General features: G+C 51.4%; 1 protein-coding gene across 1 annotated transcript in view; it reads left to right on the top strand.

The window, feature by feature from the left end:
- The window catches only part of VWF (von Willebrand factor), a 137639-nt gene that overhangs the window by 40257 nt on the left and 84030 nt on the right, over positions 1–13352 (top strand). The window contains exons 11-15 of the mRNA XM_047066718.1: positions 6818–6954; positions 7377–7515; positions 8627–8727; positions 12229–12424; positions 13058–13273. Of these exons, the coding sequence (XP_046922674.1) occupies positions 6818–6954; positions 7377–7515; positions 8627–8727; positions 12229–12424; positions 13058–13273 (789 nt within the window). The remainder of the gene's footprint in view (positions 1–6817; positions 6955–7376; positions 7516–8626; positions 8728–12228; positions 12425–13057; positions 13274–13352) is intronic.

Below are 13352 nucleotides of genomic sequence, written 5' to 3'. Positions count from 1 at the left end.
TAACTGTGTTTTGTCAGATTGACTACCAGATTAAGAATTCTTTAAAAAAATTTTTTTTTAATGTTTATTCATTTTTGAGAGACAGAGAGAACAGAGCTTGAATGGGGGAAGGGCAGAGAGAGAGGGAGGGAGAATCCAAAGCAGGCTCTAGGCTCTGAGCTGTCAGCACAGAGCCTGACGTGGGGCTTGAACTCACTAACTGCGAGATCGTGACCTGAGCTGAAGTCGGACACTCAATCACCTGAGCCACCCAGGTGCCCCCCAGATTAAGAATTATTAATTACCACTTTCTATAGGGAGCATCTTCCACCCACCCGTCCACTCATCCATCCACCCATCCAATCAACCATCCATTCATCCCTCCATCCCTCCATCTACCCACCTACCCGTCCATCCATTCATCCATCCATGCATGCAAACATCATCCATATATCCATCTAACCAACAATTCACCCATCCATCTGTCCACCTACCATCTGTCCGTCCATTCATCCATCCAACCATCCATTCATTCATCCATCCATCCATCCACCCATCCACTATCCATACATCTATCCATCTATCTACCCATCCAACAATGACTGGAACACTCACTGTGCACATGATGGAATGCTTGGTCTGGAACAGACAATACAATTCCCTGGTCTTCAATTCAAAATTTAGAAGCTAGCTTTGCTGAGGATGAAAGAAATTTTCTTGATGCTTTATGGGAAGATAACCAGTTCCAACTCTGGAGTCTACTGGGTAGTTTGATATTTTGCCAACACAATCACTAAGCTTTCGTTCTGTATATTCAAAGCCTCAGCTCTGACCCTCTTTTTCTAGTACTGGAGTTTAGTTGGTCATCTCCCACTCCGTTTTTACCTATAGCACATAGGCATGCCATGATTCAGCTGGCAGTGGGCCTGTCTTATGCCCTCATTGTGACGATTGCTGGTAGAGCTTCTGATGGAAAGGTTCTGGAAGGGGATATACTTGGCTTTGCTAGTATAGCTAAGAGCAGGCTGTGGCTTTTCCATAGTCCCTGGAAGAGCTGACATTGTGAGCCTTAGAAATAGAGAGCTGGGTTTTGATTCTGTGAGATAAGATGAGAGTGTACTAGTTATTTATTATTGTGTAACAAATTACCCCAACTTAGCAAACAACAAACATTTATTATCTTAGAGTTTCCATATGTCAAGTATCTGGGTGTGGCTAAGTCTGGCCCAAGGTTTCTCAAGAAACTGTAGTCAAGTTGTTGACTCGGGCTATGGTCTTATCTGAAGGCTCTATAGGGACTGAGGAGGACACGTTGAAGCTTAGTCACGTGATGGTTGGCAGACCTCAGCCTCTCACTATGTGGACCTCTCCTTGGGGATGCCCCATGACATGACAGCTGGCTTCCTTTAGGGTGAGTGATATCAGAGAGAGTGAAGGAGAGCAGTCAAGGCAGAAGCCATGGTCTTTTAAAACCCTGATCTCCAAAGTGACATCCTTCACTTCTGCTGTATTATATTTACTAGAAACAAGTCAACATGTCTAGTCTACACTCAAGGTGAGGGGATCACATAAAGACATGAATATAGGAGGTGGGACCATGGCAGGGGGAGATTCTTAGCAGCTACCTGGCACAGCACATATGTATAGGGAGTGGGAGGGAGAAGAAGTTGCCCAGGGGAGCATCAGTCTATATAGAGAGGGGCTGGAACTTCTGTTAAATGCTCCTTAGGCCTTCACTGCTCATTGCATCCCTCTGTTCTGGTTAAGAGTTAGGGCAGCTCCAGGCATAACTGTGGTTTCCCCATAGTCTGCAGACTTCCCTTTCTGTAACCTCAAGCTTCCCTTCCCATCCTCTGCAAAACACACTGCCCAGAGAAGTGCTGCTAATTTGGCTCCCATTGAACCATAAATGTTTGGTTAGGATCAGTGAGGAAGGAGTATGCCTATTAATAGGGACTATTCCTCAAACACATAATGCTCTGGTTAGAATTTCAGACTCCTGATGGAAGAGTGTGGAAGGTTCTTTCTTGCAGCTGGGAAGGTGGGAGTGGAGGGCTTCTCATTTGCCCATCCTGTGCGCATGGACGGGTAGCATTGCAGGGGGCCAAGGGAATGGGCTGTGCACTCAGTCAGCCTGGCTGGGATTCCAGTCCCACCACTTACTAGCTGGGTGACATCTAGCAAACTGTCTGATCATTTGTAGCCTCAGTTTCCTCATCAGCATCCTAACACAGGGATGATAACAGCAGCTTCATCTCATGGAAGCTGTTGCTTGAGCTTCCAATAAGCACAATAAGCACTCAATAAGCACTCAATAAATGTTAGCCATTTTCATCCTCGCAGTCATAACTGCCTCATTAAGCGGAGTCAGAGAAGGACTGAGACACAGGCACACATGCAGAGGTGTCTGGCACGGGCAAGGGTGGTGGGAGGCAGGGTGTGGCTGGGGCCGGCGGGGCAGGAGGGTAAGACAGAGCCTGGGCCTACCTTGAGCTTGGCCGTGAGACAGGGGAGGGCCTTGACGTAACTTGTTACTCATTTGGTTCTGGATAATTTCTGATGCATTCTAACACAGCCCTGTAAGTCAACCTTAGGATTCAAGCTGTCTGTTCTGAAGCTTTCAGGAAGGAAGACAGACTTCCTCATTGGCTAACAGAGAGTGATCAGGGCCAATGCCTGTCCAGGGAGAGCAAACTTTCCTAGGTGCCTGGGCTTGCCTGGGAGATCTGAATGCCTGAGTTCATGCGAAGTCTCCTGGGGCCTGCCCCGGCCAATACTGGGGTTTCTGGAGTCACGCCGGGCCACTGTCAGGACAGGCCAGTGCACCCCCTTTAGAAACCGGGGCTCCCTTCCACTCAGTCTCCATATGAGACTTATGAGAAATTAGGCTTATGAGAAACTGCAGGAGCGAAGCCATGAGGTGGTGTTGGGTGGTGTGAGTGCTTTGAGCTCTGGAGGCAGACAGAATGCTTATGCTCAAATCCCCATCTGACCACCTTGGGGCCGTGGGCGAGTTTCTCTGTGCTTTAGTTTCCTCATCTATGAACTGGGGATAATGAGGACTGCCTCCTGGGAGCAGTAAATGAGATGGTACCTACGGAGCACTTAGAAATGCATCTTGTGCATTTGGAGATTATGTTATTGTGATTTAGAGGCAGGCTTTGGTAAAACTTAACGTTGGGGGAAGTCTGTGTTCCTTTGCTAAAGGCCTGTGGGCTGGCGTTTCTGTCGGGTGCGTGGAAAAGCATGGAAGCAGATGGGCTGAGCAGAGAAGCCCCTTAGAGGGCTCACTTCCTGCAAACAAAAGGGTTTATTTTAGAAGAGGTAATGTGTTTCCATCAGATGAGAGATATCTTTTCCTTTTCCTTTTTTTTTTTTTTTTTAAATCAGGGAGGATCTTTACTCATGTAGTGGGTCTGCTTTAATTCCTGGCCGTTCAGGGGTGCGGGGTGGCTCAGTCAGTTAAGCGTCCGACTTCGACTCAGGTCATGATCTCATAGTTCGTGGGTTCGAGCCCTGTGTCAGGCTCTGTGCTGGCAGCTCAGAGTCTGCAGCCTGCTTCGGATTCTGTGTCTTCCTCTCTCTCTGTTCCTCCCCGCTCACACTCTGTCTCTCTCTCTCTCTCTCAACAATAAATAAAGCTTAAAAAGAAAATTCCTGGCTGTTCTACTTTTGGTACTATGTTAAGAATCACCTGTTCTTCATCCATTCACCAAACTTCTATTGCCCACCTGGCCTGTCTGGTGGTGGGCTAGCTGTTTGCTGGGAGCTGCCTTTTGCTGGCTGACCAGCTGACTGGGCATGTCCTGGCTGTCCTGCTCTGGGCAGAGTGGGTGAGCATTGCACCCTGTGGCCCATTGTTCTGGCTAATGTCCCAGCCCCCAGGGCTGAGTGCTACCTGGCAGCCTACCCATCCGTGTTCCCAGCTTACCTGCCTTGCAGCTCCATCCCTCAGTTGTACCGAGGCAATGAGCTGAATGTAATATTTAGGCTTTGGATTCCTGAGAAACTTCAGAACACAGACCAGCGGGGGGCAGAGCAGGAAATCAGATCGGAGGATTAGATTCTAGCTCTGGAAGTTTTGCTTTTGAATGTTTGTACATTCTCTCGTTGACCCCTCTTTTCCTTTGCCTTGTCAGAGATAACGCAAGTCCAGTTTCATACTTAGATAAGAGCACTCCTGAGAAAACAGAGAAAGGTCAGGGGAAGAATTCCCACCCATTTTATTACCACAGGGTCAAGACATTTGACACAAAGCGCCGTATCACTCTGCAGAATGGTGGTGGGTTCTGAGAAATAGCCATTTGAGAAAGGCTTTCCTGTGACACCAGTGGATTTGGAATTTCATACATCAGCTGGGATAACCCTTGCCCCTACCTTATTGCCTGTTCTGTTCTGCCTTCCACGAACAGTGACCCTCACTCTTGCCCTTCTTTGGGGTCAGTGCAGTGGGAGGACATGATCTGTTCCTACTAACAACACTTCTGACACCAAATTTGTGTGCTTTTCCCCCAAGCCAACCCATTCTTTGACTTTCTGGATACCAACTGAGTGTCCTGCAATTCAGTTCTGACACAAAGACCCGAAATCAGTGCAGACCCAACAGATTAAGGGCTCAGTCCCACCAGACTGCCCCACTTCAGATGTTAATCACAAGTACTGGGTTCTCATGGTACCCGCTTCTGTTTGACTTGGCTACAAGTTGGGGGCTCCCACAATGCCTTATTCAGGTTCAGTAATTTCCTAGAATGGTTCACAAAACTCCGACACTTTACGTACTATTACTATTTATTATAAAGGCTATTATAAAGGGTACAGATCAACAGCCAGATGAAGAGGTGCATAGGGCAAAGTCCGGAAGGATCCTGAGCATAGGAACTTCTGTCCCCATGGGATTGGGGTGTGCCACCTTCTTGCACGTGGAGACATTCACCAACCCAGAAACTTTCCAAACCCTGTTGTCTAGGGATTTTAATGGAAGTTTTATTATGCAGGCATGGTCAGTTATTAATCCCCAGCCTCTCTCCCATCTCTGGAGGTTGGAGGGTGGGGGCCGAAAATTCCAGCTCTTTGATCATGCCTGGGTCTTTCTGGTGACTAGCCCCCATCTGGAATCTATCTAGGAGCCCACCAAGAGTGGTTTCATTAGAACAAAAGATGCTGCTGTCACCTAGGATATTCCAAGTGCTTTAGGAGCTCTGGGTCAGGAATCAGGGAGAAAGAACAAATACATATTTCTTGTTATTGCAGAGGGTGATGCCGATAATGATCTGGGCCTCCCTATTTTCTCCTAATTTCTTCTGGGCTGAGTGTAGCTTCCTGGCCCATGCCATTTTGGAAGGGTCAGCTGCCCTGGGGACCAGTCAGAGGACACTCAGTAACCTGAGGCTACTCTCCCTTACCCCTGCCTTCCAACACATACCAAAGGCAGGGCCACACCTGGGCCAAAGCTGTGCCTGCTGTACCCTTCAGTGAAAATGCAGGCATGAGAGGCAGGAGGTGGTGGCGGGTGGGGGGGGGGGGTTGCTGTGGAACTTGTCTTGGGCAGATGGGGAGCAGAGATCTCCCTGCAGTCTCTGGGAACCCACTGACCATGCGACTGAGCCCAGCCTCAGCCCCTGGGGATGGGTCGAGGTGGGACTGGCTATAAGATCCTTGTAAGAGGAACTTCAGGTTTAGACAGGATTAGTGCTGTGGAGAACAGATGTCTGCTGTTTGGAGGTCAAGGGTGACTGAGTAGGAAGGAGGGCCCCCTACTTTATGGAATGGCCATGGTGTGTGTCTATATTTATTTTTCTAAAGAGTAGAAGGCACAGATGAGAGGAAATACACAAAAAGAGATTTGGGAAGAGATCCAGATCCACACTTAAGCTTCAATGGGTCCATTGTGGGTCCCGGAGATGGGATTGCCCTGAGTTGGGGCGGGGCCTGTAGGGAATCACTGGAGACATTGGCAGAGGTCCCCCCTGCATGGATACTTGCCAGGATGTGTGATCTCTGGTCTGTGGTTCACTGGGCCAATGGCATGGCTGGATTGTGGTCTGGGGGAGGATGGAGGGGGGTTCAGGTGGAGGGTGAGCTGAGGGCTCCGAGTTGCGGGGCAACAAAGGGGTGTCCTCGTACCCACCCACAGATGTGTCAGCCTGAGCTAGGAAGCTGGCTTGGGTGGTGGTGAGATCATGGGCAGATGGCCTCCTGGCCCCCCATTGGCCCCAACTGAAGTCACAACAGGGGACTTGCCCACGAGGAGACCTTAGGGCCACCCCTCAGCTGCGGGGTGAGGATGGCACCTTGGTCTCTGCCCTGCTGAGCTCAGAGAATGCCCGCCTCACCCCTCCTCTGTCCCCCATCTGGGCTGGCCTTTTAGCCTGCTTGCCTTAGGGGACTCTCGTGGGTGGGGCTGTGCCCTGTGGCCCCCCCACAACACCAGTGCAGAGAAAGGCCTGTTCCTGGGCCAAGCGACACCTGACCCCAGCAGAGCCAGATCCTGTGGGGCAGCTGTAGGGAAGGGCTGGGAGTCACAGTGAACTGAGAGCAAGGAGCTGCGGGTTCTGGGCTGGGCTCCACCACTGACTGCATGTGGCTGTCACTTCCCTTAGTCCTCCCTTCCATAAAGTGAGACATTGACCCGAAGATCCTACTGTGACCTCTCACGGACTGAGGAGAGGGACCCGAGTTAGAGTCCTCCTGTGGAACACGTTTTCAGACTGGTGTGGGGAAAGAACATCTGGAGTTTCCACTTGGGGTGCCTGGGTTGCACGTGCATTCCACCTTTGCCACCTCCGAGGGGCTTCCGCACCTCCTCCTGCTCTTACCTCCCTCCTCTGTGTCCCTCCAGGGGAGTGTCTCGTCACAGGACAATCCCACTTCAAGAGCTTTGACAACAGGTACTTCACCTTCAGTGGGGTCTGCCAGTATCTGCTGGCGCAGGACTGCCAGGACCACACCTTCTCTGTTGTCATAGAGACTGTCCAGGTGAGCTTGCCTGCCACGAGTCAGGAAGCTGTGACCGGGGTTGGGGCAAGGTGGTCCCGTTTCCTTCGTGAGCTGCCGGGGTACGTGCTCCAGAGACCAAAGCAAGGAGGGGAAATCTAGAGGGCACAGGGCTCCCCGCTGAGGATTGAAGTCCCAGACTGGCTTTGGAACCATAGGCCCAAGAGTTCTTTATAAAGACTGGAGCAGGACTGGGAAAGGGTGTGGGGAGCTGGGCTCAGGGCCGTGTTCTGGCACACCTCCAGGGGCCCACTCACAGAGACCGCTCCGTCAGAATGGAGCTGCTTCTCCTAAGAAGGCCAGACGCTTTGTGGGGCTGTGCTCTTTCTCTGAGGAAATGGGTCCTGGGCTGGGGCACTGGGCTGGGGTTGTGGTGACATCACTCTGTGTGCCGCTCTTGGCAGTGCGCTGATGACCCTGATGCTGTCTGCACCCGCTCTGTCACTGTCCGCCTGCCCAGACTGCACAACAGCCTTGTGAAGCTGAAGCATGGGGGAGGAGTCTCCATGGATGGCCAGGACGTCCAGATCCCTCTCCTGCAAGGTGTGCTCCCTCCTCCTCCAGGCCTGGGGCGGGTGCAGCTCACCTACAGAGCTCCTGCCCCTCAGCAGTGCTCACTGCCCACCTCTTCTGTGAGGAGAGCTAGCTTCAGAGGGGTGGGTATCCTCTATCCTCAGCATGCATCCTTTCAAGAAAGGAAGGCTTCCTGGAGGAGGAGGAGGATGGGTGGAGGAAGCTGGCTGGAGTCAAGGGAGCTGCTCTCTGGCATGGAAAGGGCGCAGAGGAGGAAAGGGGACCAAGAAGGTTTTCACTTGGCTTGAGCCAAAGGGGCGAGTTGAAGGTTGGGCACGGTGGTTGGAGCTCTCCTTTGAGGTGGGAAAGGAGCAGAGGCTGACGTGGAGAGGTTACGGGGTGGCTGGTGATGGGTCAGACCAGAGGATATCGTGGGGCAAAGCCAGGCGACCCCGTGACCTGTGGGAAGAGCCGACCTGTCCAGTGACTTTGCCAGTTGGCACCACACCCTTTTGAGCAGCGTAATTGCCACCTTCACCCTCAAAGTGGCTGTCAGATCCTTCCTATTTCTTTCCCATGACCTTCATGGACCATGTGGCCCATTATCCTGGCATTGACCACAGCACGTCCACCTGTGTTTAATGCCGTCTGAGTCTCCCCATGAGGTACCTTCCTCCAGGGCAAGAGATTATGTCTCCTACCTCGTCTCCAGTGAGAACTGCTGTATTCAACCACACAGCATCGCTCAGACATGACGACTGAGTAACTCAGCCTAGAAGTGGGGTGCAAGGCCAGAAGGGCTTGGGGAATACTCAGGGGTCAGGGGTTCAACGGGAGGCAGAGCCTCAGAAGCCAAGGATGCAGAAGCCTCTGCCGCCTTCTTGTGGCAGTGGAGTGAATGGCAGGCTACGGCCAGGGTACAGGGGCACCTTTCTACGGCACCCAATTTGTACTACATCCTGATTATCCTTTCTCCTTAGACCCCGTTAAGCCTCAATGACATCCCCATCTGCCCCCAACTTCTTGATTTCATTGTTACAGTCCTTCGTGAGATACCCCGTCTCTTCCCACTACACATCTGCCTGTCACCACCCTGCCCTCTCCCCATCTCAGCCTAAATCCTGTCCCTGCTCTGTTCTAGGTGACCTCTGCATCCAGCACACCGTGATGGCGTCCGTGCGCCTCAGCTATGGGGAGGACCTACAGATGGACTGGGATGGCCGTGGGAGGCTGCTGGTGATGGTAGGTGCCCTCCCAAACACTGCTTCCCTGTAGCCTGGACCTTACAAAGTTCTTCTTGTGCTCTGGCAGAGCTCTGGCTTTATGTGGTGGGAGAAGAATTCCTCTATCCCCAGGCCCTACGCCCCCAGAATAAGGAACAGGCCTCTCTTGTTTATGAGAGGCTGGTGTTTGTTGTCTGGACACCCCTTGTTTGCCCTGGGGGTTCTCCCTTCTGGGGCTCTGGTACCCCAAGGCCCTCCAGACTGGGCTGGCTCCTGAAGGGCTAGGAGGTAGCCTTTGGCACCCAGCCTCCTGGCTGCAACAAAGCTGGGGAGCAGGGGGTGTCTCTCAGGGGGTGCCCGCTGTAGGCAGCAAGGGAAGAGCCCATCTGGAACTCGCAGCCAAGGTCCCCTGTTGTGCATCCTGGGGGAGAAAGCCATCCTACTGCCCAGTAAGTTTGCCCTGGGAACTGCCAAATCCCTCCCCCTGTCCCTGGGTCTCTGTGGTCTGGGGGGCCACTTCCTTGTGTTCTCCGTGGCCCCAGAGTCACATTTGGGTAGCAATCCATAGATTTCAACAGGGCTTCCTCTCTGGAAATTTCCCAGAGCAGATGGGCAGTGTGATTGCCACTGCCATTTTTATAAATGAAGGAACCCAGGCTCAGGTGAGTCAGGACACGTGCCCAGGACTACACACGTGATTGGTGGTGGAGTGGGATCAGCTCTCTGGCGGTGTCATAGAGCTGGACCAGAGCTTCTCATTTCTTGGTCTTCAGATGACTTTGTACTCTTAAAAATTATTGAACACCCCAAGATCTTTTACAGAGGTTGTATCTGTCAACATTTACCATGTTGGAAATTAAATTAGAGAATTAAAATACATACTTATGAATTCACTTAAAAAAATAACAATAATAATATATCGTATGCCTGGAACTAATATAACAATGCATGCTAATTACACTTCAATTGAAAAAAAACCCAAACAAAAATAACAATAATAAATCCACTACATGTTAACATAAACAATAATTTTTTTTGAAAAATAACTATGTTTTCCAAAGGAAAAATAAGGAGTGAGAAGAATATTATTGTTTTACATTTCTGCCAATTTCTTTAATGGCTGGCTTAATAGGAGACAGCTGGAGACTCGCATCTCCTTCTGCATCCAGTCTTTTGCAACATTATGTGTCATGTAGCCTCTGGAAAATTCCACTGTACACTTGTAAGAACATGAGAAGGAAAAAGCTGAATAACATCTCTGTATGATTAGGAAAGTAGTTTTGGCCTTGTGGACACCTTGAAAGGGCTTCAGGGACCTCCATGCCCCAAAGGGTCCCAAGACCTCAGTTGAAGACCATAGCGCAGGAAGATCTCGGAGAGCTTCTTGTCAGTCTCTACTCTGCAGTTAGAAATAAAACCCATCATTTCTGGAGCAAGAAAGAACTCACCCTGGTCTCATGGTCTTTTGGTTACAGAGTTAGGATCAAAACTCAGGTCTCCTGACCCCCGACTAACTCACCTCCTGCACCCTGGTCTTCAGAAAGGGTGCCTCCCACCCTGCCATTGGCCATACCACCTTCTCTAACCTCTCATGTCATAGTAAGGGTGCTCTTGATCTGAGGGCTGAGCCTACCTCTGGAACAAGCCAAGGGGACCCAGGGGACAGAGGAAGATACTGCCTTAGTGGGGATAGTGTGACAGCAGGCCTGGGGGTGACCAGAGGGACTTTGTGGGGGAATGAGGGTACTCACGGTCTGGGAATGAGGAGGAAAGAGAGGATGCTGAGGCACAGGTGGAGGGAGTGAAGACATCACCTGTTTCACTGCTCAGGTCAGGGCTGGCCTTGACCGCAGGCATTGGGTTTCAGCTTGTGTCCTCAGAAGAACCTCATTCATTCACGAACTTGCTCAGTCATTTGTTCAACACATAGTTAGTGAGTGTTCAGAGGCACCATTCTAGAGGACAAGGCTACAACTGTGAAACTCCGCAGACAAGGATCCCTGCCTCACTTAATTTATGTTGTACTGGGGGAAGACAGACGATAAACCAACCAAACCAGTAAATTATATCGTATATTAGAAGGAAATCCTGAGGAGGTGAATAAAGCAGAGAAAGGGACAAAAAGTGTCAGGGTCTGAGCATTTACATTTTAAGTAGGGATGTTAGGGGGCACCTGGGTGACTCAGTCAGTTAAGCATCTACAGCTCAGGTCATGATCTCATGGTTCACGAGTTCAAGTCCCGCTGAGCTGTCAGCACAGAGCCTGGAGCCTGCTTTGGATTCTCTGTCTCCCTGTCTCTCTGCCCTGCCCCACTCATACTCTGTCTCTCTCTCTCTCTCTCTCACAAAAATAAAATTTAATTTAAAAAAATTAAAAAAAAAAATAGGTCAGGGAAGGCCTGGGTGCCTAGTGTGGCCAAACTTGAAATTTGTAAGGCAAACAGGGAAACGTTACTTTATTCTCTTCTAATGGCATTTCCTTGGGTACATTTTATATGGGTCTGGAACCTTCCACTAGATTGTTCATCTTGCATGCTGTGAAGTCATAGCTGGAAGCTGGAAGGGGCTCCAGGAGATGTCTGTAGGAGCTCAGTTCTAGTGCATGATGGTTTCAACACAGGGAGGTCATCTGGCTGTGTTAATTACATGCAGAGCAGGAGTCAGGATTCTGGGGTCCCAGACCTGGTTCCATCTTTGAATCAGGGCCGTCTCAATAGAAACCAGCAGCTGCCCCAAGCTGTAAAGTGTGAAAGGCAGGTTTAACTCCCCAGCTTGTCTGTGAGTATGCACTTTGGGCTCAGAAGGACGGAGAACAAGCCACATGCTGATGGCCTAGAGTTTGACCCCCAGAACCATCCTGGTCACCCATAGTGGGCTGCCCCAGATTCCTTGCTGACCCTACCTCCTCTGATCACACCACCTAGAGTCCTCCTTGGTCATGGTCCTTTCTTCCCAATGACACTCAGCGGCTGAGTCAAATTGAGATGGGAAGGTGTTGTTCTTTGTCACTGGGACTACTTGGACCATAATGGACTCAGCCTGCTTCACCCACACGTGTGACCGATATAAGTGTTCAGTAAAGGGGTGCGGACTTTGCACTTGATTCCGTGGGTGTCAGGGCTACTGCGTCTTCTCTGACAGGCGAGGGTGGCACAGAGCCCTCTGGACTAGGGCTCAACCTGGCTACTACTTCCAGCTCTGCCACCACCTCTGACCTTAGGCCAGTCATTTTCCTCTCTGGGACTCAGTGTTGCCATCTTTAAATGGCTAGATCTCTAAAATGCCCTCTGGCAAGACTGCTCTCTGGGGCTGATTTAAGAGCAGGGATGTTGCTGGTGGTAAACTTACACTACAGTTAGCTTTTCTTCCCTCTGCAGCCTCGGACTTGGCTACGGTTTATTAAGTTCGTATTTATTTTTCACCTTGGGAGCTCTTTTTGATTACAACTATCTCATTAGTTACTGGAAGCTGTGGCTGCTTTGGCCGCCACGGCTCCAGGGTAGTCTGCCTCTCCCTGCAGCTGTCCCCCATCTATGCGGGGAAGACGTGCGGCCTGTGTGGGAATTACAATGGCAACAGGGGTGACGACTTCGTCACGCCCGCTGGCCTGGCCGAGCCCCTGGTGGAGGACTTCGGGAACGCCTGGAAGCTGCACGGGGACTGTGAAGACCTGCAGAAGCAGCACAGTGATCCGTGCAGCCTCAACCCGCGCCTGAGTACGTAAGCCTGGGGGGCAGGGGGGGCCTCGCGGAGCCCTGAGGTGTCTCCCGGGTTCCAGTGCATTCCATGGCACCAGTGCACCCACTTTTGGGGGACAGGGGCACTTGGCTTTTACCATCAGCATTTGATTATCTGCATCTGGATCATTTATTCTTCAACGGCCCTTGATTGTGCACCCTCCGTGGGCCGAACCCTGGGAAAGACGAGAATAGTACGTTTTCTGTCCCTGGACCTTCGCAGTCTGTTGGAGCAGCAGCCACACAGAATTAAATTATCGGAGGATAAATGCACTGGGGTGGCCATTTGCAGGTTGATCTGTGACATCATTTCAGCCCTGCATTCATTTCCCTCTCTTACCCAGCCCATCGTGGAACTACTTCTCCCGTCTGTCCGTGGGTGGTGTGCTCTGGAAATGCAATTTATTATGTATTTAAGCCAAACGTAAAGTTTATTGGTTGCAGGAGAAAAATCACAGTGATTTCCAGTCGCTTTGCAGCTCGTGCTGCCGAGGGGGAAGCCGGTTGGGGGATTTCAGAGTGGGATTGGTCACTGCCGTCCGGGGGCGGGAGCTCCGAGGGCGGGGGCGCGGCCCCGGCCAAGCCCGTGCGCTGCTCTCTCTCCCGCCACAGCCAGGTTTGCGGAGCAGTCGTGCGCTCTGTTGACGTCCTCCAAGTTCGAGGCCTGCAACCGCGTCGTGAACCCTCTGCCCTACGTGCAGAACTGCCGCTATGACGTCTGCTCCTGCTCCGACGGCAAAGACTGTCTCTGCAGCGCCGTGGCCAACTACGCCGCAGCCTGTGCCCGGAGAGGCGTGCACATCGGGTGGCGGGAGCCCAGCTTCTGTGGTGGGTGCCCTCCCTGTCCGCCAGCTCTCGCACAGCCCAACCCCGCACAGTTCTCCTCGGATGTCCTGTGTGCGGCTCG

This window comes from Lynx rufus, unplaced genomic scaffold (genome assembly GCF_022079265.1).
Source record: "Lynx rufus isolate CCGP_SWC_20201006 ecotype Redwood Valley unplaced genomic scaffold, mLynRuf1.p SCAF_7, whole genome shotgun sequence".
NCBI classification, from domain to species: domain Eukaryota; kingdom Metazoa; phylum Chordata; class Mammalia; order Carnivora; family Felidae; genus Lynx; species Lynx rufus.
This window is presented reverse-complemented; position numbering and strand designations above follow the sequence as displayed.